General features: G+C 40.4%; 2 protein-coding genes across 2 annotated transcripts; both read right to left on the reverse strand.

Annotated features, from left to right (window-relative positions):
* Positions 1-1,896: 1,896 nt before the first annotated feature.
* LOC122648834 (sphingosine kinase 1-like) lies at positions 1,897-26,562 on the reverse strand. The gene is made up of 7 exons (XM_043842098.1): positions 26,182-26,562; positions 25,135-25,257; positions 24,945-25,045; positions 21,014-21,086; positions 2,571-2,657; positions 2,271-2,348; positions 1,897-2,012 (listed from the first exon to the last, which is right to left on the reverse strand). Exons 1-7 carry the CDS (start codon positions 26,516-26,518, stop codon positions 1,912-1,914), a joined length of 900 nt encoding a protein of 299 aa, XP_043698033.1. The 5' UTR covers positions 26,519-26,562; the 3' UTR covers positions 1,897-1,911.
* Positions 12,394-12,907, reverse strand: LOC122648835 (enhancer of rudimentary homolog). Its single transcript, XM_043842099.1, has one exon. It carries the CDS (start codon positions 12,766-12,768, stop codon positions 12,457-12,459), a length of 312 nt encoding a protein of 103 aa, XP_043698034.1. The 5' UTR covers positions 12,769-12,907; the 3' UTR covers positions 12,394-12,456.
* Positions 26,563-27,577: the final 1,015 nt, after the last annotated feature.

Below are 27,577 nucleotides of genomic sequence, written 5' to 3' on the forward strand. Positions count from 1 at the left end.
GGTAATTGAAGGGTCCCCTGGTAAAGAAAGGGCTTATTTATCGACCCAATAAGCATATAGAGATGGTTGCTTTCTCTGACACTGATTGGGCTGGTTCAGCCAATGATCATCGTTCTACTATAGGATACTGCACTTTTGTTGGAGGTAACCTAGTTACGTGGCATAGTAAGAAACAAACCACCATTGCCAGATCTAGTGCGAAGGCGGAATACAGAGCTATGGCTCATGCTACAACCGAATTGATGTGGCTCCGTTCTCTTCTCCTTGAAATGGGTTTTCCTATGCCTACTCCTATGAAGATGTATTGTGACAACCAAGCTGCCGTATGTATTACCAGCAATTTGGTCTATCACGAGCGAACCAAGCATATTGAAGTGGATTGTTACTTTGTTCAAGATGCAGTTTTAAAGAAACTTGTTGAGACTCCTTTTGTTTCTTCCAAAGTCCAGTTAGCTGACATGTTTACTAAGTCTTTGTTTGCTCCTAGCTTTCGCACTTGTGGTAACAAGTTAAGCATGGGTGATGTATATGCTCCAGCTTGAGGGGGAGTATTGAGCATAGTTGTCACGTCGTCATGGCGATCCAAGTCGGTGGAGGGGTGTCATGTCGATATATCGACATGTCGCCCACCATGGCAACGCCATGGCGATCATGTCGACCATGTTTTATTTTTTATTTTCTCTATTTTTAATGTTTTAATAAATGTATACTCAAGCCATGTTTTATTTTTTCTCTATTGTTTCTCAAGTTTTAAGAAGAAAATTCAGAAATCGAAGAAGAAATCAAAGACGGAAAGAAGAAATCGAAGAGGCAAAGAAGACAGGAAGAAGAAATCGAAGAAGAAATCGAAAGAAATCGAAGAGGGAAGAAGAAATCGAAGACAGGAAGAAGAAATCAAAGAGGGAAAGAAAGACAGGAAGAAGAAATCGAAGAGGGATGCCATGGCGTAGGTCGCCATGCATGCTTCTCCAGCGCCAGGACGCCATGGCGACACCAGGACAACTATGGTATTGAGTTTCTAAGGCTATTTTGGTCTTATGGACTATGTTACTGTTTATGTCACTGTTCACGTGAACAGTTACGTGAACAGTGACGTGAACAGGGGTATTTCAGTCCCCATGTTATTTTTATTGATGATTATTATAAATAGAGGAGAGGGGCCTGCAGTTAGGTATTCTACTGTAGCCGCAGTCAGCCTCCCACAACTTTGGCTGTCTCTTCTCTTCTCTTCTCTTCTCTTCTCTTCTCTTCTCTTCTCTCTTCTCTTTCCTTTCTCTTTGCCTTGGTTTGGTTGCAGGATTCTGGTTTTGTAACACGTAAGAATAGTTAGTTATCAAAACTTTGAATTTTGGCTCCAATAGTGATTTTAGTGTTGTTTTTCTACAATAGATCACTAGATTAGTGAAAAACAAACTAAATGATTGCATCAAACTAGATTTTTTTTGTTTGCAATGATATATGCATCTAAACCCTAAATCTTCCCCAAATTGAAACTAACATCTTTATTTTTTTCTGTTTTTTTTTATATTAGTACATGTAAGAAACATCATCTTTTATACAATTGAATGCATTTGCCTTGTCGTACTTTGTTTTCCTTTGTTCTCCTTTTTATACATGATATATGTTTCTTGTTACTTATTTATAGTCTTTTATGCTTCAAAACTGTATTTTGCATGTATCCTAAGCATTTCCATACGTTTCTTGACCATTTCCACGCGTATTTTTAGTGTATCTTACTATCTTATGCCTCTCCGATATGATATGATACGATACGTCTCTTAAAATCACCCTTTCAATACAATACCCGATATCTACTTTAAACCTTGTGTGGGGGATATGGTTATATGCTACAAACTTTAAGCAACAAAACATTCCAACAAAAAGGAAAAGGAAATAAAAATTAAATGCTTATCAAACATAAACATGATGTTGTAGACATACATAGAAGTCTAGACGAGAACTCCCCATCCATCTGTATTGCTCAGACTCTATATCAATATCTGCCACCAGACCTGACATTGCCACCCAACCCCCACCAATCCCCCCCCCCCCAATCGATAAAAGGAAAAAAAAAAAAAAAAAAAAAAAGAGTTAGTAGAAATAATAATTAGCTGAGCCAAGAGTAAGCACATCTAATGAAACAATTGACTCCAATAAAATAACGAATACAGGACCTCTTAAAACAGCATCACCAAAAAAATTGCACCACAGACATTATTTGAATTGAACTTATATACCAAATTCAATATAAATGGTAATTTTGGGCATACCCCATGCAAGCATAAGGACACTGAAAAATTTGGTCTCCCCTTGCAAGATTGTAGCAACATCAAGTGAAACCCTGTGACCTGCACATTAATATATTCAGAGTGCTAAAACCACAAGCAACCGTACAGGTAAAGAAGAATCGGAGAAAAAGGACACAGGAGGAGAAGTTATTCAATTATTCATTCTGCAGATGAGAATTATATACTATTATGCCAAGGGGAAAAAGGGAAGGAACAATATAACAGATTTACCACTATGAAACGGAAATTACCAAAAGGAACCAAGTATAAACAGAAGATAACCTCGAATAACTGTAAGAACAGCATTAGTCACTGAACAAGGATCACCAACTGAATCCAGAAGTGATTTTGCCATACCATTTCCTGTACCTGCATCCAAAAGCATTTGTTTTTAAAACTGGTACGGTAGAGAGATACATAATAATTGTTAAGAAATTACTTCCAAGGCCAACTCATCAACCCATTCATCCTCTAATTGCAAAGGGGTGGCAATATGTCATGTTGCATATTGTTAAAGTTTTTTATGTTTACCGCAAGGGGGTATTTCTGTCCTATTCTTTTTCTTAAGAACTTTATTGTAATTATTATGAGCTGTTTAGTTATAACATTAGTGCTCATGGTTAGAACATTCAGTCTAACCGTGAGACATCTTTTCTGTCTCGCGGTTCTCCTCTTCTCTTCTTTTCTCTCTCTTCTTTTGCGTCCATAGGAACTGGTTCTAGCCTTGATTCTGTCACATGGTACCAGAGTTTTAAAGAATCAATACCTGTATCTTTGTTCCTGGTTTGAGAGTCTCTTTTAGGTTCTCTTTACTGTGGTTTTGCAGCAACCTATGCTGCAGTGTTTGCAGTGAAACCATAGTTCTTATACGTTATAACATAGAAAACTAGGGTTTCTTGTGTTGATATCCTATGAATCCCAGCTGATACACTCATGAAGATATATGGTTTCTCTCCGGCTCACTACTCTCTGAAACTTGTGGTTGCTATGTTGAAGTTTTCTCTCTCCCACATGACATGGCTGCTGTTTCTTGGGGTGGTTCTGATCTGATTCTCTTCTACAACCTGCAGATGGTATTGAATTCTGTTTATGGATGATTGCTTGCCTGCTTCTGATCATCAGATCTCTTTTCCTGCTGTTTCTTGGCTACCTACAATTTCTATGATTCTGATTTATTTGTAGATCCAGCCGTCATATTGCCGTCAACTTTTGCAGGGAAGTTTTTCTGCCTAAATCCTCTACTCGACTAAGGGTGCCAAAACAGTTTAGAATCTTTTTTTTTTTACCCGAATATTATCTGGAACCCGGGTCAGTCCCTACCATTTTATTATGAGATCAATCAAAGAATAGGAAATAAAACAAGGGGGGGACATACCCGCCTTACCCCAACCCAGAAAGAAATAAAACCCTCAGCACTCAACAAAAAGCTCACATCCCTTACAAGCACCCCCAAGCAAAAGAACGCCTATTTTCTTAACACAGGGAAACCAAGAGCATCCTCTCTAGTAATGTGCCGAAGTTCCAGAGGGAGATTCAGCTCCCCACTAAAACACTTATCAGATGCCGATTCACAAGCCAAATTTGCCAGCCAGTCTACTGCCCTATTCCCCTTCTAAAGGTGAAGGAGATCCTCGGCCTAGTGGACTCGATGAGCTCCATAATTTCCTGGAACCAATACCAACCTTTCCATAGACCATAGCTTCTTTTTGACATGCACCTGATAGTCACCTCCGAGTCCGAATTAACATGTGCTCCCACAAATCCCAAGGTAGCGCAAAGTCTCATACCATCCCTCAACGCTCTCAATTCTGCAATGCTGTTTGTGCAAGCACCGTAGTAATTTGCGAATGCAGCAATCGCAATCATCCTTGTCTCTGATGATGCCCCCACCGCCACCCTCCCTCGGATTTCCTTTGCAAGCCCCATTGACATTGAGCTTCACTGCAGAGAAAGGAGGGCACCAGAATACGGGAATGGGCGGACGTCGGACAACCAGCTTTTGAGCAACCCCGAAAAAATGGAGAATCATAGAATCCCGCAGGTTTAGGTGTTTAGAAAAAATTGAAAAAAAAGGAACCTCTTTCACCCAATTCCTGATCACCTCCACAATGACTGGCCAAACGCACTCGTTCCCCATGCTTACGATTGTTTCTCTCTTTCCATAACTCCCAAACAATAAAAGAGGGGAGCAAACCAGTGATCACCCCACCGAGACCCCTTCCATGAGCACGACCGTGCCAGAACAAAATTCTACATCTCATGTCCTGTGTGGGCACCAGTTCGATGTCAAACAGCTTTGAATAGAAGTCCCACACCTTGTTAGCCGTTCCACCCGCCACCAAACAGTGCATTACAGACTCACAGTTGGGAGATCCAAAACAGTTTAGAATCTGATCTGTTATTTTCTCCCAAAACCTATGTTTTTTTTTTGCTATCTGGTTTGCTGTTTTCTCTGCCTGCAGTTAAGTCTTCTTAGTAGCTAGTTGTTGCTGCTATTTTTTGGGTTTGATATTGATCTTACACTACTGCTACATATCATTGTTTAAGTCTGCTGGCTGTAGCTCCAGATCAGATCTCCTCTATTTATTGCTGATGGTTGTTTATGCTGGTTTTCTATTCAGTGGAAATACTGATTTCTGTTCTTTAGTCCTGCTGCCCTTATATTACTACTGCTGCTTCTTGTTTAAGCCTGCTTGTTGCAGTTTCTGCTGCCATTACCTTTATTTATATTGCCTTTGGTGTTTCTTGTTATTCGTGCTCTGCTCTTATACATATCACTGTTTAAGTCTGCTGGCTGTAGCTCCAGATCAGATCTCCTCTATTTATTGCTGATGGTTGTTTATGCTGGTTTTCTATTCAGTGGAAATACTGATTTCTGTTCTTTAGTCCTGCTGCCCTTATATTACTACTGCTGCTTCTTGTTTAAGCCTGCTTGTTGCAGTTTCTGCTGCCACTACCTTTATTTATATTGCCATGGCGTCCCTCTTTGATTTCTTCTTCCTGTCTCTCTTTCCCTCTTCGATTTCTTCTTTATTTCTTCTTTCCCTCTTCGATTTCTTCTTCCTGTCTCTCTGTCCCTCTTCGATTTCTTCTTCCTGTCTCTCTGTCTCTGTTTTGCAACTAAGAAGTCGCCAGATCTGATTCCAGGAATTAAATACTCCTTGCTTAGTTGATTTCTGTGATGAGTTCTTGCTGGAATTGATAGAAAATGATGTGGCGATGCTTTGCCTGAAGGTTTAGACTGGACCGAGAAGAGTTGAAGGAGTTATCTCCTTCGTACTTTGCCTTTTTCCGTCCCAGGCTGAAGTTGTAAGGTTGAAGATAACCATAAGTCCGATCGTGGGTTATTACAAACCCTTATTTTTGCCTTTTTCCTAAAGTACCCTTCTCTTCTTTTATTCCCCTTTGTCCATACTTTACACATCCCTCCAAGTTTACCCTTAGTCATTAAATCAAAACCCTTCTATGCCCTTTCTTAGATTCTGCTTAATTACAAGATTGCCATCCTTAAAACTTGAGAAACAATAGAGAAAAAATAAAACATGGCTTTAGTATACATCTATTAAACCATCAAAAATAGAGAACATAAAAAATAAAACATGGGCGACATGTCGATATATCGACGTGACACCCCTCTACCGACTTGGATCGCCGTGACGCCGTGACAACTATGGTTATTCATGCTCTGCTCTTATTTGTGCTTGATCTGGTTGCTGGATTTTTCATACTATTATTACAAGGGGTGATTCAAACATAGTTGTCATGGCGTCGCCATGGCGTCCTGGCGCTGGGAGAGGTGGCATATCGAGCTACGCCATCGTGGATGTAAATATATCGTTCGATATGGCTTCCATGGCGTCACCATGGACGCCATACCACGATATGTTGGCATATCGGTTGATATTTGTACATGTAAAAGTTAGATTTAAATTTTTTTTTTTTTAAACCATTTAATAGCTTAGATGCTTTGCTCCAAATCACACACACTGAAGAAAGACTATTGCTATCAAGCTTCAGTAAACAGGTTAGCCTATCATTTGATTTTTACTATTGCTTTCAATTATTTGATAGGTTAATCTATATTTTCAATTTTTCATACTTTCATATACACTAATGGATATTAGTTACACTTTCATGAATTAAACCATAGTGGCATAATATATTAGTAGTAGTGTAGTACACTTTCATGTTGATTTTTGATGTTATAGGACATATATTATAGCATACTAAATGACATTAAAAATAGAGAAAATAAAAAATTAAACATAGTCGACATGCTCGCCATGGCAATGCCATGGCCGGCGACATGTCGATATATCGACGTAACACCCTTCCATTGACTTGGATCGTCGTGACGCCGTGACAACTATGGATTCAAAACACCTTCGCGGTCTCAAGTGAGTGTCCAAATCACCGCTATTAAGCTTAGTGGTGCATCCAATTATCTTTTATGGGCTCAGTCGTGAAAGTATATATGAATAAATCCAAAAGAAAAGTTGAAGTATCTCGATGCCACAACCCCTTTTGTTGATTCCGAGGATTACGAGGGATGGTAATGGATAGCATGGAACTATTAGTGGCTGCCAATGTTATGTTTCACACGGTCACACCACCGCCCAAGAGGTATGAGATGGCTTGAGGAAGAGTTTATCACAAAATAAGAATATGTCACGAGTTTATGACTTTGTATGGATTTTGTTTTTTCTTCATTCAAGTAGAATGGTAGATCAATGAGAATATTATAGTACTCTCAAGGGCATGTGGAAAGAGACAAATATCTATCAACCTCTCTCTCCTCACCTTAATATATTAAAGCCTCAGGGTGCAGAGTTTCAAGTTGCGAAGAGGCTATCTAGTTTAGACCCTGAGTTTCAGCTTGTGAAGAATTAGTTGCTTACAGGAGAAAGGGTGCCTTTGATGAATGAGGCTTGTTGAAAATATAAGTCTAGGGGCAGTTAGGTCTATTTACCTTGGGATATTTTTCCAGCGTCCAAGTCAGTGGAGGGGTGTCACGTCGATATATCGACATGTCGCCCGCCATGCGTGCCATGGCGAGCATGTCGACTCATGTTTTATTTTTTATTTTTCTATTTTTAATGTGTTAATAGATGTATACTCAAGCCATGTTTTATTTTTTCTCTATTGTTTCTCAAGTTTTAAGAAGAAAATTCAGAAATCAAGAAGAAATCAAGAGGGAAAGAAGAAATCGAAAGAAATCGAAGAGGGAAAGAAGACAGGAAGAAGAAATCGAAGAGGGAAAGAAGACAGGAAGAAGAAATCGAAGAAGAAATCGAAAGAAATTGAAGAGGGAAAGAAGAAATCGAAGAGGGAAGAAGAAATCGAAGAAGAAGAAGAAATCAAGAGGGAAAGAGAGTCGTGAAGAAGAAATCAAAGAGGGTCGCCATGGCAGTAGTCGCCATGCAGCCCTCTCGTCCGCCAGGACGCCATGACAACTATGATCTATACCCTAGGTTAAGGTACCTCCAAGATGTTGATCATTCAATTTATAGTGCTGTTGTGGAGTACTGTTGAGTGTTTCTTCCCTCATACTATGACATGACCACCTTTTGTGATACAATCGGAGGAAAACTTGCTTCGGCAACAGCAGCAACATTCTAGTGGTTTTGATCCTGTTTGGAACTCAATATGTTACTAGGACTCTAGGATGGGCATTGTATTATTGATTCTCATATCTTTGACTCTTTGTAATGAACCATGGATGATGTATGATTTATGTTAGGAGTTGTCGGTTGAGGCACTAATCACGACTCCTCCTTGCTGCCTCTCTTTTATTTTCTTATTTTGGTGCTTTTCCCTTTATGACCTTGTTAGGGTTATGCATCATATATTGAATATAATAGGGAGTTCTTAAACCTCATAGTTGTTTGGTAACCTTTTATCCTGATTCGTGTACTTTTCAGGATCTTACAACGAAGAAGATGATTGGAAGAGGCCGTGAATTGGGGGGGGGGGGACTTAAGGACTCTCCTTCAGTTGCATGCTCGAGTGTTCTGTCTCCTCATCAAGTTCACTGCCGCCTGGGTCATCAGTCTTTGCAGAGTTTAAAGAAACTTGATTCTTGTTTTAGTTCCTTTACTAGTTTAGAATGTGAGTATTGTCAATTTGGGGAGCTCCATCTTATGAGTTATTCCCCTCAAGCCAATAAATGGTCTACGCACCCTTTTGCTTTAGTTCATTCGGATGGGTGGGGTCCTTGTCCATTTACATCTAATTTGGGGTTCAAATATTTGTTACTTTTGTTGATGACTATTCCAGAGTCGCTTGGCTTTATTTAATGAAAAATCGTTCTGAATTATTTCCTGTTTTTGTGCATTTGTTGTGAAATTCAGACTCAATTACATACGTCTATGCTTATTCTACGTAGTGACAATGCCAATGAATATTTTTCTAGCCCATTTTCTCACTTCAAGGTTGAACATGGTATGATTCATCAGTCTTCTTGTTCCGACACCCCTCAACAAAACGGTGTGGCTGAATGGAAGAATAGACATTTGATGAAAGTTACTCGGTCCTTTCTTTTTTAGATGAAGGTGGCTAAGTCTTTTGGGCTGATGTTGTTTTGACTGCATGCTATCTTATTAATCGCATGCCTTCTTCTGTTTATGTGGTGGTATTCCTCTTTCATTTTGTTTCCTTCAGAACCTTGATTTGTTCTACCTCCTCGAGTGTTTGGGTGTGTTTGTTTTATTCATGATCATCCTCCCAGTTTGTCAAAGTTGGATCGCAAAGCTCTCAAATGTCTTTTTCTTGGTTATTCTTGTGCCAAAAAAGGTTGCTCCATTGTGACCAAGTGGTCACGGGTTCGAGTCTAGAAACAGCCTCTTTACAAAAGCAGGGGTAAGGCTGCGTACATTATGACCCTTCCCAGACCCCACAGTGGCGGGAGCCTTGTGCATGGATACACCCTTTATTCTCGTACCAAAAAAGGCTATAGGTGTTATTATCCTGAGTTGCAAAAATATTTTGCCACAACAGAATTTATTTTTTTTCTGAGTCCACATCTCATCTGGATGGGTCATTTGTTTAGTCCAAGTTGGATGATGATCTTCCCATATATATTGTTCAGCACTCTATTTCACAGGTTCCGTTGATTCCAACACCACCGCCACCTCCTCCACCAGCCGTCCGACAGGTTTTTCCTCGTCGTCCTTGAGTTGCTCCTGCACCCCTGATCTCTACATCACCTGCCTCATCATCTTTGTCTACAAATCCGGAGCTATGTATTCCCCTTTCTAATCTTGACCTTCCTATTACTTAGTGTAAGGGTGTTCAGAGCTGTACCCAACATCCTCACTCAAATTTTGTATCTTATTTTGGTTTATCTTCTTCTTTTCATTCATGTTTGTCTACTATTGCTTGTCATCCTATTCCTAAGTCTGTTGTAGAAGCATTGTCCAGTCTTGGTTGGAGGACAGCTATGGAGTAGGAACTATTGGCTTTAGAGGAAAATCACACATGGGATTTTGTACCCTTACTTGTGGGTAAGTCTACTATTGGTTGTCGCTGGGTTTTTGTTGTTAAAGTCAACCCTAATGGTTCTCTTGCTTGGATGGTGGCAAAGAGGTATGCTCAAGTTTATGGGGTTGATTATTTAGACACTTTTTCCCCTGTTGCTAAACTTGCCTTTGTTCGCATGTTGATATCTCTTGCAGCTTCTCATCATTGGTCGTTGTATCAACTAGATGTTAAAAATGCTTTCCTTCATGGTGATCTCCATGAGGAAGTATATATGGAGCAACCCCTTTGACGCAGATTTATCATCAAACTGTGCTTCTTTACTCAGGAATAAGTCTAGCGCTGGGTTATATACATGTTGGGCCTTTGATCCCATGGGTTTTCAATGTAATAGGTCACTTTTACGGACCTAAAGTTTGGGTAATTAGGTTGCATACGGGAATAGCTTCTATAGTTAGTTTATTTTCATGTTTTAGAGTTTTAAATTGAACCGGTCCAAAATTGGCTTGAACCAGTGGTTCAATTTAAGTGACTAGAGTCACCTTTCTTTTATTTGTTTTAAATTATAATTTTGGGTCCACACCTCTCCACGAATTTGAGAGTGTTAAGAGGATCAGAATTAGAACTCAATGCTTGGATATCTAAGGCAGACCCCAAGCCATATATTTATAATGAATAGAAAATAATAGAATCTGTACATTGGCGATGTGGGACTAAACCACACTCATAAAACAATAAAATAACAAGGAAAAATGTCCAGAATACCCCCACGGTATTCTGGCCCATATATCAACAGAGAGGCTGTGATTTGTAATAAAGTCGGCTAGGGGCTTCTTAGTCTCCTAGTTTGATTAGGAATTCGGCTTTAGGCCTTTAATAAAATCCATTTGTGGGGCTCCTCTTTCCCCCATTGAATGTTTGAAAAATTATTCTAAGCTGTTGCTGCAATTTGTCTTCTTCCTTTGAAGATTGTCTTGTGTTTGATCAAGGCTGGTGGGATTGGTGTTTGATCCAAGAGTAAATTACACGGACCTCCCCTGTAACTATGCCTAATTCAAGGGACACCCCTGATACTTTAAAAACTACAGTCGACCCCAGAATGTTAGACTCTGTTAAGTTGAATAATGAAATGCCCCTACTACCCTTATACCCAAAACACTTAAAAGTCATGAAATGACCCTACTACCCTTACACCTAAAACACTTAAAACATCTAAAACCTTTCTTCTTCCTTGCTTTGACCTACGCACATACGATTTCACAGTTTGATTTCCTTTGTCTTCCCTCAACACAGAAACAGAAAACCCTCTCATAAGTGAAGAAAGAAAGCACCCAAATGCAATACAACTTTCCTAACTTTGGATGGATAGAAGATGATGCAATCGCAGCGACACCAAAATTAGTAGAATTAGCACAAGACTCTGAAGAAGAAGAATCAGGAGGATGAAAGAGATGAGGATTACGTTCTACCCGTAAGAATGGAAAGGGTTTCACAGAACCATTCTTCAAATTTCGTTAAGGCACAGAAGAAGTAAATGTCTCAACTCCTCAGGTTCCCCAAAACAAAACCGAAGTTGTCGATGTCGAAGATTACAGACAAAGAGAACAAGGAGAAGACAGCAATGGGTCTTCTCCTTCCTTCTTCTTCTTCTTTTCTTCTTCTTTTCTTCTTCTTCTTCCTCTTCCTTCTCCACCTCTCCACGTTTTCTCTTCTCTCACTTGAGTGAAAATGAGTGAAATGAGAGTGGAGATCCTCTTCATCGGCCAGGAGAATTGAAAGGGAAGAAATTGATGACGAGGAACTGCCGTATTGGAACGATGATGGTGCAATCCATTGCCCCACCTCCACCCCCAACCCCTGTTCTTCATCCCTTTCATCCCAATTCACCTCCGGTTCCATGATTCACAGCATAATCAATGGAGAAAGGGTTGGGCTTCTTTTTACCCTATTTCTTTTTCCCCTGCAACTCTGAAACCAGATGGATTCAAAGATCCAAAGGTGATTTAATGGAACATAGGAAGGGTTTAGGGTGTGAACACGCCATGAACGAGAGAGGGTCGAAGCTCTTTCTCAAAGACTTCTCTCGTCCTCTAGCATGTGACTCCCTTCTCTTCCTCTCCCTCTCTATCTCTAACCTTAAAACTGTAATTCAGCTCTTAAACAGTTCAACTACAGAGAATCTCCAAATTGAGAAGACATTACACAAGCGGTCGGGAACGATCGAAGAAAGATCATCAGAGTTGATTAGAAATAAGAACCAAGTTTACATTTTTCATAGTTTATTCCCATACTTGGCCTTAATTCATCAACAAACTTCTTATCCAGGTCTTATAGAGATATAGAACTCTTAGGGCATCTGTTCTTGATTTGCAGATTAGTGGTAGTGTGGGAGTAACACAGGCTGTGGAAGATAGGAAATTCACACGAAAATCATGTTAGCATTTCTTTTTCTTCTTTTCTTTTTTTTTTTTTTTTCTCAAGAGTCAAGAGAGCCATAGCAGGCAAACATATCAGATGTAGCAAAATGGAACGAAACCTACTATGTTCATATTCATACATTGACAGCATAACTGAAGTCCAAACAAGACTGAACTCTGGTTCTGCACTTCTCGGTTCCTTGCCTTTTTCTTCTGTTTTGCGTGCTTTATAAAAACCGAGTACTAAGATTGGGGTGTAGCTTACAATGTTCTCTTTAATATGTTACCAATTTCTTGAGGTGATGAAAGGTGTGCCGTTTAATCCACTGTCGATCGTATGGAAGGTAAGCCTGAATGGAATGATCATTGACTAGTGCACTCAAGTCTGCAAGCCCATCAATGAAATTGTAGAGATCTGCAATATCGTAAGTGATGTTCCCAATGGCTGGGTAGAGATCCTTAAGCTTTCTTTCATATAATGCACAAATACCATCAATTGCTTGACTTATGGATTCATAATCCAAAAACGTTCTAGTTGCCCGATTCTGAGAAGTCTGCATCAGAATAATTGTATGCCTGTTCGCCATGAACTCTTTAACCCGACTCTCTTCCTTTTTATCTAATTTCTGTCGATTCAATCCGTAAACGCTGAAACAAACTTACTCTGATGTCAAGCTCTCCCTCCCTCTCTCCCTCTCTCTATACAAAGTGTATTCTACTCTTCCTTTCACATTGTATGTATTCTTTTCTTTTCTCCTTTCTTTTTTTCAACATCAAATTTGGATTTCAGATTATCAAATTACCCACACGTGTTAGCATTTCTTTTTTTCTTTTTTTCTTTTTTCTTGTTTTCTTTTTCTGGAGAAGCAATTTTCACAGGGGTGGGGACTGGTGCTTGCAACGATGGCGATTGCAGTATGGCAGCAGCTGCTGGTGTGACCATGCCAAGGATGTGGTTTTGTGAGGAGGCGGGGTGGGGCTGGATTGCAGGGGTGGAGGTGGGGGGCGGTGGATTGGATGAAGAACAGGGGTTGGGGTTGGGGCTGGGTTGCAAGGGTGGAGGTGGGTTTACAATCTTAACGATGGGCGGTGGCAAAGAAGAAGAAGGAGGAGGTAAGGGTAAACATAAAGGCAAAAGGGTAATGTAACTTCAGGTAAGGTTAACTTAGTCATTATAAATTTATTTCTTCTATGACATGATCACTTAACAGCAGCTCACTAACGAAGTGGCGCCGAGTGTAACCAAGTTTGTGCAATACGGGAGGTCTGTGGAGTTTTTGCAAAAACAGGGGTGTCCCTTGAATTAGGCATAGTTGCAGGGGAGGTCTGTGTAATTTACTCTTAATCCAATTGACACCTTGCAATGTGAAGCCCGGATAGTTCTACTGAAGCTCCAATATCAAGTTCTAGTGCAAGATCTGATTTTTTTTATTCAAGTTTTCATCTTCAAACAAGCTTCTGCCAAAGATTCTCTGCAACAACAGTGAGTTTGGATCTCCCCATCCCCCACAACCTTTCTTCTTCTAATCCTCTCACAGCCCTAACTAGATTCCCCCTTTTGTTTTCAATTTTCCCAATACCTAAGAAGTCCTTATATGGGTATTAGCAGTCTCCTCGGACATAGTTTAGTCAGTTCACTAAGGTTGTACTTGAATTTGGACTGTCACGGTGTGATGGTGATCATTCGGTGTTTTATCGTCAGTCCAATGCAGGGACAATATTTCTTATCGTATATGTAGACGATATTTTGATCACTGGAGATGACATTAAAGGAATCAAGTGTTTGAAGACACACTTAACGGACACTTTCAAAACTAAGGATCTGGGAAGATTAAATTTTGGGTGTTGAAGTAGCTCAGTCAAGGAAAGGTATTTACCTTCACAACAGAAGTACGTTATGGATTTTCTTACAGAGACAGCGATGCTAGGATCCAAACCTCTGGATACTCTCATGGATCCCAACATAAAACTTACAGCTAATAGTGGTGATGCTCTAGGTGATCCTGAGAAGTATTGGAGGTTGGTTGGAAAATTATATTATTTGAATGTGACTCGACCTGATATTGCCTTTCCGGTCAGTGTTGTGAGTCAATTTTTGTCCTCTCCTAGGACTGTTAAGAATGGTTGTATTGTATCAGGGGTATATGTGTAAATATCCCCTTATATTATTTTCTTATTTTTTGTCATTTGTATAAGGCCAAGGGCCTAGGTGTAATTTACTATTTCTTTTCAATATAAGCATGTTAGTCTCTAGGTTAGAGACATAACACTTGAACACCAAAACCGTGGCTGCTCTCTTCTCTTTCTTCTCTTCTCCTTCTTCAACCTAAAATCTAACATGGTATCAGAGCTGTTTGCTCCTGGAGTTTGAAGGTGATTGAAGATTGTTTGGAAGGTGAAGAACAGTCTCTGTGAAGGAAAATAGCATACCTTCTCAGACCTGTTTCTCTCTTGTCTGCAGTCCAAATACTGAGCAACCAAGTGCTCTAGTTTCGTGTGGAGGTCTTGTTTCTTCTCATTGTGTCCTCCCACATCTCTTGGAAGCACCCAAGGAGTAGAAGGGAATCTCGGCCAGGCTGTTCTACCTCTGTTTTCCTCCAGCTGCAGTGTTTTTTGGCTCTTGTTGCTTCAATAGGTTCTTGTTTGACCAGTTTCTTTGGTCTATTTGAATCGTTTTTTGGTAAGGAACAATACTCATCCTTACTCCGTGGTTGTTTGATCAGTTTTTAGGGATTTAAAGGCCTATTTTCAGGCTATTTATCTCTGTTTTTCCTGGTTTTCTATTGCTGTATTTGTGGGACTGTTGTTGTGGTTGAGATATTTGTTATTTGGGCCTATCAAGTGTTTGATTAAAGGTCAAAATGGGTGACAAAGATGCTGCAACACCCCTGCCTCTTGTAGACACAGCCCAAACAGCCCCATTTCTTCCTCCCTCCTTTGAGAGTCCCAATATCCAACTCCCTATTACCAAACTTGAGAACTACAACTATTTGGATTGGTCCCGGTCCATGAAATTGATTCTCCGGTGTAGGGGAAAGATGGGTTACATCAATGGTAGTATACAGGCCCCTCTTCCGACTGAGCAAGGGTATCCCAAGTGGGACTCTGAGAATTCCCTGATGATGGCCTGGCTTCTTTTCTCCATGAAGCCTGAGATTGGAAGAAGATTTATGGGCAAGGAGACTGCCAAGGACATTTGGGATAGTGTGGCCTGTATTTTTGATCGGGTTGGGGACTCTACTAAGGTGTACCAACTTCTCCAACAGATTGTCAGCTTGCACCAGGGTGAGAGAAGTATCTCTGAATACTATAGCCTTGTTGTGGGCCTGTGGGAAGAGTATGAACATTATAGAGATCTCCAGTTATGCCCTATTGATGAGGTCAAGGTGCATCGGTTGTTTGAGAGAGAGAGAGGGTCTTATTTCTTCTTGGAGGTCTTAATGCTGATTTTGAGCCTCTTAGGGTGCAAATCCTTGGTCGTCCAAGTCTTCCCTCACTGGAGGAGGTGTGTGGATATCTACAGAGTGAGGAGACCCGTAGGGGTGCTATGGGGACTGCCCCCACTGTTGAGCACTCTGCACTTGTTTCTTCCATCCCTCAGGACTCCACCAAGGGGGCCGATAAGGGGGTTGCTAAGGGAGCTGTGAAGGGTCGATTCCTATGTGACCATTGTGGCAAGAATGGGCATACTAAGGATTTTTGCTAGGATCTCCATGCGAAGCCCCCTGCTGGTTCATCTGGAGGGCGAGGACAGCGGAAGAAAGGGCCTAAGGCTCATGTTGGAGTTGTTGAATCTGATGAATCCTCTCTTTCCAAGGAGGACATTGCTGCATTTCGCCGGATTGTGGCTCATTTGGATGGTTCCTCTGCCACTTCCTCAGGTTCCTCTGCCACCGGTTCTTCTAGTGCACTGCAGGCTTCCTCCTCCGGCCTCACCTCTTAGGTCATTGACTCAGGTGCCACAGATCATATGACTGGTAGGTCAGAGCTATATAATTCCTATTCTGTTTGTTCTGGGAAAGATAAGGTAAAAATTGCTGATGGTACCTTCTCTTCTATTTCTGGTAAGGGAGATATCCAGGTTGCACCTCTTTTACCCTTGAAGTCTGTTTTTCATGTTCCCAACTTTGCCACTAACCTTCTTTCTGTTAGTCAATTGACTAGATCTTTGAACTGCTTTGTCACCTTCTTTCCTACCCATTGTCTTTTTCAAGATTTGGTGACGAAGAGGGTGATTGGCGATGGTCATGAAGCTAATGGCTTGTATGTTTTGGAGATGGTACTTCCCTGCTGCAAGCTCGGTCCTATGTTTGTGGGCAAGACGGTGGGCGTTCTCGGGAGGATATTCTGCTCTGCACCGTCGCTGGGGCACCCCTCCTTTTTCATTATGAGGAAGCAGTTGCCACATTTGTTTACTTCTTTTCTGTCTCGCATGTTTTTCATTGTGAACCTTGTCTATTTGCCAAAAGTTGTAAAAGCAGTTTATGCATCTAATGGTAATAGATCTACTTCACCTTTTCATCTTATCCATACTGATGTTTGGGGGCCCTCCCCTGTTACTTCTTTGCGTGGCTTCCGCTACTTTGTTTCTTTTATTGATGACTTTTCTCGGGTTACTTGGGTTTTTCTTTTGAAACATAAGAGTGATGTCCATGTTGCATTTACAAACTTTTATGAGTTAGTGTATACCCAATTTCAAACTCGGATCCAAATTGTCCGCGGACAAAGGTGGGGAGTATATGTATAGTGGTTTGGAAACCTTTTTTTCTGACCATGGCATTATTCATCAGGTGGCTTGTGTTGATACCCCTCAACAAAATGGGGTGGCTGAAAGAAAAAATCGCCATCTCCTTGAAGTGGCTAGATCACTTTGGTTTACCATGCATGTTCCAAAAACTTTTTGGTCTGATGCTTTACTCACTGCTGTCTTTCTTATTAATCACATGCCTTCTAGTGTCTTGAACTTCCAGGTTCCTCTTGATCTCTTGCCTTCAAGGTCCTCTTCTTTTTCTCTCCCTCCAAGGGTGTTTGGTTGTATTTGTTATGTCCATATTAGCAAATCTGCCCGCACTAAATTGGATCCTAAGGCCCTGAAGTGCATCTTTCTTGGGTATTCCTCCACCTCAAAAGGGTATAAATGCTATCATCCTCCTACCCGTCGGTGGCTCCTCTCCAAGGATGTTCATTTCTTTGAAAACATTCCGTATTTTCAGTCCCCTCTTCAGGGGCAGTGTGGTGGTGGTGTTGAAGGTAAAGAGGTTCCCGAGTTTGTGTCATTTCCTTTCTCCTCTCTTGTTCCTATTTCTCCTTTCCAGCTTGACAAAGGGAAGAAAAATTCTGTGGATATTGTTGTTGAGGGGGAGCTTCCTAGTGCACAGGAAAACAGAGAACAGGGGGAATTATTGGTGTATACGAAGGATAAGAGAAATCCTGCTTCATGGCTTCCTATAAAGAAGACCTGCCAAAATCCTTCTTCGTCTCCTCATCCTGAGCCTTCATCAGTTGAGACAGGTATACTTTCCTCTAATTCTCCATTCTCAGACTTAGATCTTCCTATTGCTCACCGAAAGGGAACTCGGGCATGCACTAATCCTATTGCCAAGTTTGTTTCCTATGATTCTATCTCCCTTACAGGTAATGCCTTTACTGTGGCTATCTCATCCATCTCTATTCCCCAGAATGTAACAGAGACTATGGCAGATCCAAAATGGAGAGAAGCAATGAACACAGAGATGTTGGCTCTTGAGAAGAATCACACTTGGGATCTTGTTGAACTCCCTAAAGGGAGAATCCCGGTTGGGTGCAGATGGGTATTCACAGTCAAGTTCAAGTCTGATGGTACTGTGGAAAGGTATAAGGCAAGACTTGTCGCCAAGGGGTATACACAGGTGTATGGCATTGACTATCAGGAAACCTTTGCTCCAGTGACCAAGCATAACTCCATCCGTGTACTTCTCTCAATGGCTGCAAATCTTGATTGGCCATTGTACCAACTTGATGTGAAGAATGCATTCTTACATGGTGACCTAGAAGAAGAAGTATATATGTACTCTCCTCCTGGGTTCAAGCATCCTGGTGATAATGGGAAAGTGTGTCGACTTAGGAAGGCTCTCTATGGACTCAAACAGTTTCCTAAGGCTTGGTTTGAGAGGTTCAGACAAGCCCTCCTACAGAATGGCTACACTCAAAGTCAAACTAACCACACATTGTTTATACAGAGGAAGGGCAGCACTATTACAGCTCTCATTGTTTATGTTGATGACATTGTAGTCACGGGAAACAGTGAAGCTGAAATCTCAAAGCTTAAGCTTTATTTGGTTCGGCAGTTTGAGATCAAAGATCTTGGTCTGTTGAAGTATTTTCTGGGGATTGAAGTTTCAAGATCTAAGCAAGGGATCAATGTTTGCCAAAGGAAGTTTGTTCTTGATCTACTTAAGGAGACAGGCTACTTAGGATGCAAATCAATCTCCTCCCCTATTGAGCAAAACCACAAACTAGGGGAAGATTGTGGTGAACCTTTGGTGGATGCTGAAAAGTATCAGAGGCTAGTAGGTAAACTTATCTACCTTTCACTCACCCGACCTGACATCACCTATGTTGTTGGAGTAGTGAGTCAGTTTATGCATGCACCCAAGATGGGACATCTTGATGCAGTTTATAGGATCCTCAGGTATTTGAAGTCATGCCCTAGAAAAGGTCTTCTCTTCTCTAGGAATGGTCACTTGAGAATTGAAGTATATACAAATGCTGATTGGGCTGGGTCTATCTCTGATAGGAGATCCACATCCGGATCTTGTACCTTTGTTGGAGGCAATTTGGTCACCTGGAGGAGTAAGAAACAACCGGTGGTAGCCAGGTTAAGTCTTGAAGCGAGTTTAGAGCCATGGCTCATGGTGTGTGTGAAGTCTTGTGGTTGAAGAAGCTTGTCCAAGGTGGGGTTTGAGACAACGAACCTATGAGTCTATATTGCGACAACAAGGCAGCCATCGTATTGCTCACAACCCAGTTCAACATGACAGGACAAAGCACGTTGAGGTTGACAGACACTTTATTAAGGAGAAAATAGACTCTATGGCAATTTGTACTCCCTTTGTGAAGACGAATGAACAAGTGGTTGATATCTTCACCGAAGGACTTGGCTCCAATCACTTTAGTTTTATGTTAGACAAGCTGGGTATGTATGACATATACCACCCAGCTTGAGGGGGAGTGTTAAGAATGGTTGTATTGTATCAGGGGTATATGTGTAAATATTCCCTTGTATTATTTTCTTATTTTTTGTCATTTGTATAAGGCCAAGGGCCTTGGTGTAATTTACTATTTCTTTTCAATATAAGCATGTTAGTCTCTAGGTTAGAGACATAACACTTGAACACCAAAACCGTGGCTGCTCTCTTCTCTTTCTTCTCTTCTCCTTCTTCAACCTAAAATCTAACAAGGACGTCTAATTGGGATGCCGTTATTCGTATTCTAAGGTATCTCAAGAAGGATCCAAGTTGTGGTCTATTGTATTCTGATCATGGACATGGACGTATTGAAGGTTTTACATATGCTGATTGGGTTGGATCTCCTATTGATAGATGGTCAACTACCGGTTATTGCATTTTTGTTGGAGGGAATCTTATGTCATGGAAAAGCAAGAAACAGACTGTTGTGGCTAGGTTCAGTGCAGAGTTAGAATTTCGAGCATGGCACATGTCACATGTGAGTTGATGTGGGTAAAGTAGTTGTTAGCTAAACTTGGGTTTGAAGATATGTCTCCCATGCAATTGTGGTGTGATAACCAAGTTGCCATTCATATTGCATCAAATCACATGTTTCATGAAAGAACGAAACGCATTGAGGTAGATTGCCATTTTGTTCGGGAAAAGCTGCAACAAGGAATTATTTCTACGGGGCATGTTCAAATAGGAGACCAATTTGCAAATGTGTTTATCAAGTCTCTGAGGAGTTGGAGGATTGATTATATTTGTAACGAGTTGGGCATGATTGATATCTATGCTCCACCTTGAGGAGGAGTTTAGGAGTTGTCGGTTGAGGGGGAGGAGTCGTGATTAGCGCTAGACTCCTCCTTGCTCTTTTATTTTCTTATTTTGGTGTTTTCCCTTTAAACCCTTGTTAGGGTTATGCATTATATATTGAATAGAATAGGGGTCTGACCCACACGATTGGGACTCCCAAAGTTATAGCAGCCTCTCTTTCTCTTCTTCCTCCCGACCCCTTGTAGGGGGATGTTGCTTTGACTACCGCTTTTACTTCTTTCTTTACTTATTTTCCTTTTTACTTCCTTTTTACTTCCTTTTTACTTCCTTTTACTCTTTTTACTTCTCTTTTCTACTATTGTCATAGCCGCTTTTGGATCCATGTAGCCGACCCCATTTAGTTGGGATAAGGTTATGGTTGTTGTTGTTGCTGTTGTTTGTTCATTCCTAATGCATATTTAATTCGTTTTAACTGAATCACATGTGTTCTAGTACTAAACTTTGTGTGGAATAGACCATATTAGAGAATGTATATAGCAGCGTACAACATAACTACCAAACTAAGCTCTGAAGTCAAACTACGATTTTGGGTGTGCTTTAAAAATCAAAGGATTCTGCTATGTTTAGATGGCCTAAAATAGGGTTTCCTAGAAGTATTGGGACCTAATATGGCCATTTGGGCCTCGAAACCCTTAACCGAAACTTACAGCCGAAATTGTACAGATTTTGACTGAAATATTTTGGCCAAATCTTAAACCTTGTCACACACACACACAGAGATCCAAACACATATTAAGGAGGGAAGGACAACTATAACATTTGAATACTTGAACAATTTAAACAAACTAACCAGCTGGAATCATCCCAAGGGGCATTTTTCTTGCAACTTCCCAATCTGCTCGCTGAAGCAACCCATTTACTACCTACTATACAGTGCACCGTTTGTTAGAAAGAGAAAAAGAAATCTAATTACCAAAGTCTAGAAATTAAAGAAGGAATTTAGAACTGTACCCAAAAATAAACCACAAAAGATCATGTCTAGATATCCATTAAGATTTATATACCAGTGGCAGAAGTTCTGGTGACCCAATATGATTACAAAAGCTAAGGTAATGTTCCAATATGTTGAAGCTTATAAAATAAGAATGTCTACTGGAGAAATTGTAGTACATTTAAGTATATTGGCAGGCTAGACATACCCCTTCCAATTGGGAAAACAGGAGATCTGCTACACCAAATCCAAAAGTTATTTTATCTGGGCAATGTGACCATCTGATCTACAAAACCTCTAAATGTAGAGAATCCCATGGATGGTGGACACAAGCATGCAAACCTGAACATGTTTCCCATTTACCATATGTCATTAGCAGGATAACAATGGTCTGAGCATTAAGAAAACCTACCCTAGCTTCCTCCTCCCTGCCTTTCCATGCATAGAAAGGTCAAAACCATTTCTCAAATTTCCATGAACTACCCTTAGAAATTAAACTTGAGGGACTAAATAAAATAAGGGAAAGAGAATGCCAACCAACCGTGTACCCCCTGCACCAGCACCGGGGCCAATGAGAGTGCGCATGGAGGCATTGGTTTGGATGGGATTTTCGATTTTCACTGGGGGATGAACAGTCCATGCGGCGTTAGCATTCTTTTTCCCATAAATTAATGAAGTAGATAAATACAAATGGTCAATACTTGAATGACTCTAAATGCAACCTGAGAATAGGTTTCCATGCAAATGCCATATTGTTTCCCCTCATTTTTCACCTTCCAAACCAGAAGTTCTGTGCAACTTCTTAACTTATTTCCTAGATTTAACTCATTATGTTGAGAATTTTTCCATTTTATTTGTCTTGCCTGAGTGTAACATATGACTTACAGAGGTTATCTAGGGTTAAAGATGGGGTCTTGCCCAAGGATTTAAGTATCGGTATCGGGCATCGTATTGGAGGAATGATTTTCAGAGACATATTGTATCGTATTGGAGAGATGCAAGATAAAAATGGAAATGGTTATGAAATCATGGATGTGCTTATGATACATATAAAATACAGTTTTGAAGCATAAAGCACCTTATTATGCAATATGTAAATATATATCAGCTTGATGCAAAGATTTGAGTTGTTTTTACCTAATCTAGTGGTGCATAACCAAAAAAAAAAATCTGCAACTTTACCACTTTTTCACCCAAATCTGTTTCGATCAATGATCTGAACACTGTAAGTCCCCAAAACTTGTTGAAATGGTGAAGACTAGAATTGCTTTTTATGTTAGATGATTTCCTCCAACTCATATCAAAGAGAAAAACAAGTTTCCAAGGCCTTCGGTTGCTCTCTGTTTCGTATCTCACTCATGATTTCTGTTTTGTACGTTTAAAGGAGTCCTATCTTACCTGTATTAGTATCAGCCCTGTATTGGTCGATACAAACTTTTTTTTTTTGAAAAATAAGTGGTGTATCTGTAAGTATCATATTGATACCCACAAATATTGATACGTATCGGCAAAAATGATACGATACATACCAATACTAAAATTTTGGTCTTGCCACTTTTAAGAGGCTGATTTATAAGGTGGATTTATTCAGTCTTTGTGAGGGTGAGGTATAGTTGTATTGGTTTGATCAGGAAGGAGATAAAAGTTTTCCATTGTTTGCTGCTGTTGGTTCTTCTTCTCTCCTTTCTTCTGTCTCTGTTCTTGTATTACTATTTCTGTTCGAATAAATTCCTCTGTTGTGATCGATAAGAAAGAAAACTGTGCCAGCGGGGGCCAACACAGACCCAACCTACAAAGAGGGGATGCATCTGTGTGGAGGCAACATGCTTTAAGCTTAAGGCATGGGACAAAGATGGTCTCATTAGGCACTATAAAAGTACAGGGTAGACAGGTTGATCAGGTGGTTTAGCTTCTACTACGTTATTTTATTAAATTTCCCATGTTTGGACCGAAATTGGTATCTCTGTAATATTGTGTCATAGGTCCATGTTAGGTAGTAGGCATTAATCACTTGTATTTTTGGGCCTGGATTTTAGTGAGTTGAGTTATTTTCATCTGGTGCTAAGTTGCACTGGATCTACTTTTAGTGCATTAATTGAATGAAGTGAAGACTTTCATGAAATTTTCTTGCCATTGTTTGGAGGTCCAAATTTATTTCTTTTTGCTTGACTTTCATGTTATTATAGAGGTTTTCCATTAGCCTCATCAAACCCAAAATCTAACAAGCCTAACAAGATTTGCAGAAGTCATGGCTGACCATAAGTCAATGTCATTTGGGAGGAAAGCCAGCCAAGAAATAGTGACAGGTACCAGCCTCTTATGGGATCTACCAGAATCCTTGAGGCCTAGTTGAAGCCAGGGCATAGTTCGAGATCTCGCCAAGTTTCTCAGTTTTTGGAAAAGCTGAGACGAGACTGCCTGTGAGTCTCAAAAGTGCAATATCTCGGCGAGATCTCGGATCTCGGTTTGGATCTAGGTTTCGACCCATTATTTTAACCCACCTACCACTTAAATACCTTACCTAACTGGACAAAACTCGACATATCTCGGTGAGATCTCGGATCTCGGGTTGACCCAAAGTTGAGGCTTCGAGTTGGAAAAAAAAAATGCACCAACTCGGCGAGATCTCGACTCGTCTCAGTTTTTTCAAGAGCCGAATTGGTACCGAGACCCGAGTTTTAGCAGCTTGAGCCAGGGCACCCATAGCAAAGCCTTACCGTCAATATTTTATGTCGATTCCAAGTATGTGTTCCAATGCTGGGTATTTTTGTTCTTCCCTTTTTCTCTTTTCTTTGAATTCTTCTTCTTCCCCTGTTTTCTCCTCGGTTTGGTCTAGGCACCTTCACACTTAAGGCGAACAGTCGCATAGGAAATCCCATGTCGCCTTGTTGTATAGGCAAGGCCTTGAGAGACAAGAATGATATACCCATTTTACCTATGATGGTATCTCTTCGTTTTAGGCTCAGAAGGTTTTGTTTTCCGCTGTTTTTTTTGGGGATCATTTTTTTTTTTTCCCTTTTCTTTGAATGAATAAATTAATGTTTAGGCCAGGGGTTCATGAGTCTATATTTATCTATACCACCTCCAGTTCAACTTTTGATATGACAGGCTTATGTCCTACCAATTCACTGTAACGTCTAAGATGTTTCTCTCCAACCCTAGAAGGTTTATTGTTCCGACCACATGTATGATGTTTAGGGAGGTCCAATGGGACGACATAATCTCTCTCTTCTCACCTTTTTGAATTCTTCATCTTTGATTAAGATTTTTCTACTTTTAACAGAGAACCTTATCTACTATATTGAAAAGTTTTGGAAAGTTCTATCAAACCCATTTATTGTATCTTCGAACTTGCTGGACAATTAGAAAGAAAATTCATCTTTCTTTGTTTTACCTTTAATGCCAACTTTTTTATTTCTGGAGCTTAAAAACCTTGTTTCACAACCCCCTTCATCATCCCTAGTCACCTCCTTTAAAACCCAGCCAATTACTTTGTTTCCTGAACTTTACTCGAATCTGTAGATGAACGAAGCACAAGTACATTAAAGCTTAGGCAGTATGCATCATTTTGATTTTCATGTTCTTTTTCAATGTAGTATTTTTGTTTTATATTCTTGTTAATCGCAAAACGAAGTATACAGATTCATCAGTGTGCATGTTCATTGCTCTAGTCGGGGTAATAAACAAAGAACTCAGGCTTATTGTATCAAAGAAGCACTTTAGTTCCATAGTTGATGCAGCAAAGAATAAGCATTGTCATATATTCGACAAATAAGCATAACCAACTAACCTCAACTAAGATACCATCTCCACTCACACATACGATCCCATCATACTTAGAGAGATCCAACGTCTGAGCCATTTCTTTTGCATGAAGCTGATATTGACTTTCTGAAACATTACTGGCAAACTAGAATCAGGCCCATAAAAGGAGGATGGGTTGTCTTTAGAAATAATAACAGGTGTGAGGAAGATGAAACCTTCTACTGAATATTCAATATTAGCAGCAACTAGAAAGGGTTTTACTTCATCGTGGAAAATTTTCGTGGCAGATCTCTTCCCACCAAAAGGGTTCACAATGATGAACAACCTCTTTGGTCGATCTGTTACAAAGGTAAAGATGACAACTATACAGTTAATTAAGCCAACAATTTTAGCATGAAAGAGGAGAATGAAACTTGATGACCCAAGAGTTTTTAAAATTTCATCAAGTCAAAAACAGCCTTCTAGTTATGCATGAAAGAAGAAGAAACTGTTTTCAAATGGTCATAGTTTGCCTGCTTTCTTTGTTGGAGAGAGCTGCTCAATCTTCTTCACACCTACTTGTACAATGGCCATCCCTGAAGGACTTAGATTAGTTATTTGATAATGAGTTGGAGAGTGAGAAGATAAACCAATATGCTATAAAATTACGCTCATTGCAGGGGGCCCGTACTGCATACAGAGCGGCTGGCAGGGCAAGGGAATTGTTTATTTTGGGGCTGCGAATTCTGATGGATTCCAAGGCAACAAGTCTTCAGGGATTAACACCAACAAGAAGACCATTTCGTTGGAATGATCTACCTCTCTTGGCACCTCGTACGATCAGTAGAGCAGGTGAATTTCTCACCTTTTGGCCTTTTCACTTCCCTTCGATCAATAGAAACTTCATGCTATTTGGAAAACGACTAATTGCAGAGGGGGAGCGAGAGAGAGATTTTAATGCTCTGAGAAGATAAGATTCTCATCATACCAGCAATTTGTTTGAAAGAGCAAAAACGAATTTCAAAACTTTATTCATGCAAAAAAAATTCAAAGCTTTCAAGAAAGAGAAGAGGAAAGTAATCATACCAGCAATTTTTCAGAAAGAGCAGAAAAGAATTTCAAAATTCACCAATCAATTTTTCAGAAAGAAAATAAAAGAAGTTCAAAATTTTCAAGAAAGAGCAGAGGAAAGTAACCATCATACCAGCAATTTTTCAGAAAGAGCAGAAAAGAATTTCGATATTGACCAGAAATACAAGAAAGAGCAGAGGAAAGTAACAGACCGAGAGAGTCAATGTATTCCTGAAGCTTCTGGCACCAAAGCCGTTGTGACTCCTCCGTCAAAGGTTCCAACACGATATCCCTCCTCCCTCCACCTCGAGCCTCATCACACACAACGCAGTGAAGCTCAAACCAATTCTCGACGAAAGCCCGAATCGTGATCTTAGAACCTTCCTGCGTGAAACCCAAAACCTCCTTATCCAGGTTTAAGCAGCGCTTTCTGTGCTCCGTCCACCGAAGCTTTCCGTCGCTAGAGAGCGACACCGGCGTCAGCTTCCCATTGACGCGAACCTGCTCGAATAGGGTGACGCTCTCTTCTTCGTTTCCCTCCATCTCCATCTTTGGTCGTCAGACGTTCCACTCACCCAAACTGTTGTGTTCTGAAGGAGGCGAGGCAAAAGGTTTCGGTTTGACCTTTTTGAAAATCTGAAAGTTAGAAACCTGTAAAACCAGAAAAAAAATTAATAATAAAGAAAGATTAATCTAATTGGACTGGGGAGAAGTTGTTGTAAAGGAATTTGCTTTTGAGTTGTACACAGTGAAAGGTTTACTCATTGTTACAGATTGGTTTGGTTGGCGCGGTTCCTCTCCAGTCAGAAATGATGAAACAAAACAGGAAGAGGGGGAGGGGAGTTGCATGGCCCAGTGGCTTGTGGGTTGACAGCCCACATTCCCGATTTGTTTCGCATGTACTTTCCAGTAACTGGAGAGGAATTTTTGAATGGTTTGGACCATTTGGTAAGGTTATGGGGTTTTTTTTTTTTTTTTTATTGCACAGAATTTTTATTGATCGATCGGAGCGGAATCAGATTCAGTTGGCATGTGGAACGAAGTATGTTGGACTAACAGATTCTTTTTTAAGATAAACACAAAATAAAAATGTCGCGTGATTAAAATGCCAACGAAATCTTTCGTTGCCTCGCGGAATCGAAAAAATGAAAAGGGGTTGTTGCCTTCTTGGGGTTGCAGATGATTCTAGATGAGGGTAATCTCGCACGAGAATGGATCATCTGCAACTACACGTACCAATAGGTGAACGCACATCTCAGAGCTAAGCACTTTTTTATTTTGTTGGGGTACATCTCCGGTGTTCCTCCCTAGGAAAGAAAGTCTAGTTTTATGAGAAATAGTTTTTTGTCCAGAAGTGTGACCTATGCTACCATTTCCATGTATTCAGTTTGGATCCGATTCGGTTTCGGGCAGTGGCAGAGGGATCCAAACCAAGTCCCAGAACAGTTCAAGAATTGAATACTCTAACCAATTTTGTACAGTTCAATTCGGTTCTGGTTACAGTCCGGTTCTTGTATTCGGTTTCTATCTAGTTATTACATCTGATTACTATATCCAATTTAATTTCGGTTCTCGTTTGGTTATGATATTCAGGAGACTAAGCAAAGA

Source organism: Telopea speciosissima, chromosome 1 (assembly GCF_018873765.1).
Source record: "Telopea speciosissima isolate NSW1024214 ecotype Mountain lineage chromosome 1, Tspe_v1, whole genome shotgun sequence".
Taxonomy (NCBI): domain Eukaryota; kingdom Viridiplantae; phylum Streptophyta; class Magnoliopsida; order Proteales; family Proteaceae; genus Telopea; species Telopea speciosissima.

Bases quoted from the DNA above. Each gene is read 5' to 3' on its own strand.
- LOC122648835 (XM_043842099.1), bottom strand. From the start codon at position 12,768: ATGGCGAACAGGCATACAATTATTCTGATGCAGACTTCTCAGAATCGG.
- LOC122648834 (XM_043842098.1), bottom strand. From the start codon at position 26,518: ATGGAGATGGAGGGAAACGAAGAAGAGAGCGTCACCCTATTCGAGCAG. The intron at 21,087-24,944 runs GTTAGTTGGTTA...ACTGTATAGTAG, and splicing joins GAGATGGTATCTTAGTTGAG to GTAGTAAATGGGTTGCTTCA. The intron at 2,349-2,570 runs GTTATCTTCTGT...ATTAATGTGCAG, and splicing joins TGTTCTTACAGTTATTCGAG to GTCACAGGGTTTCACTTGAT.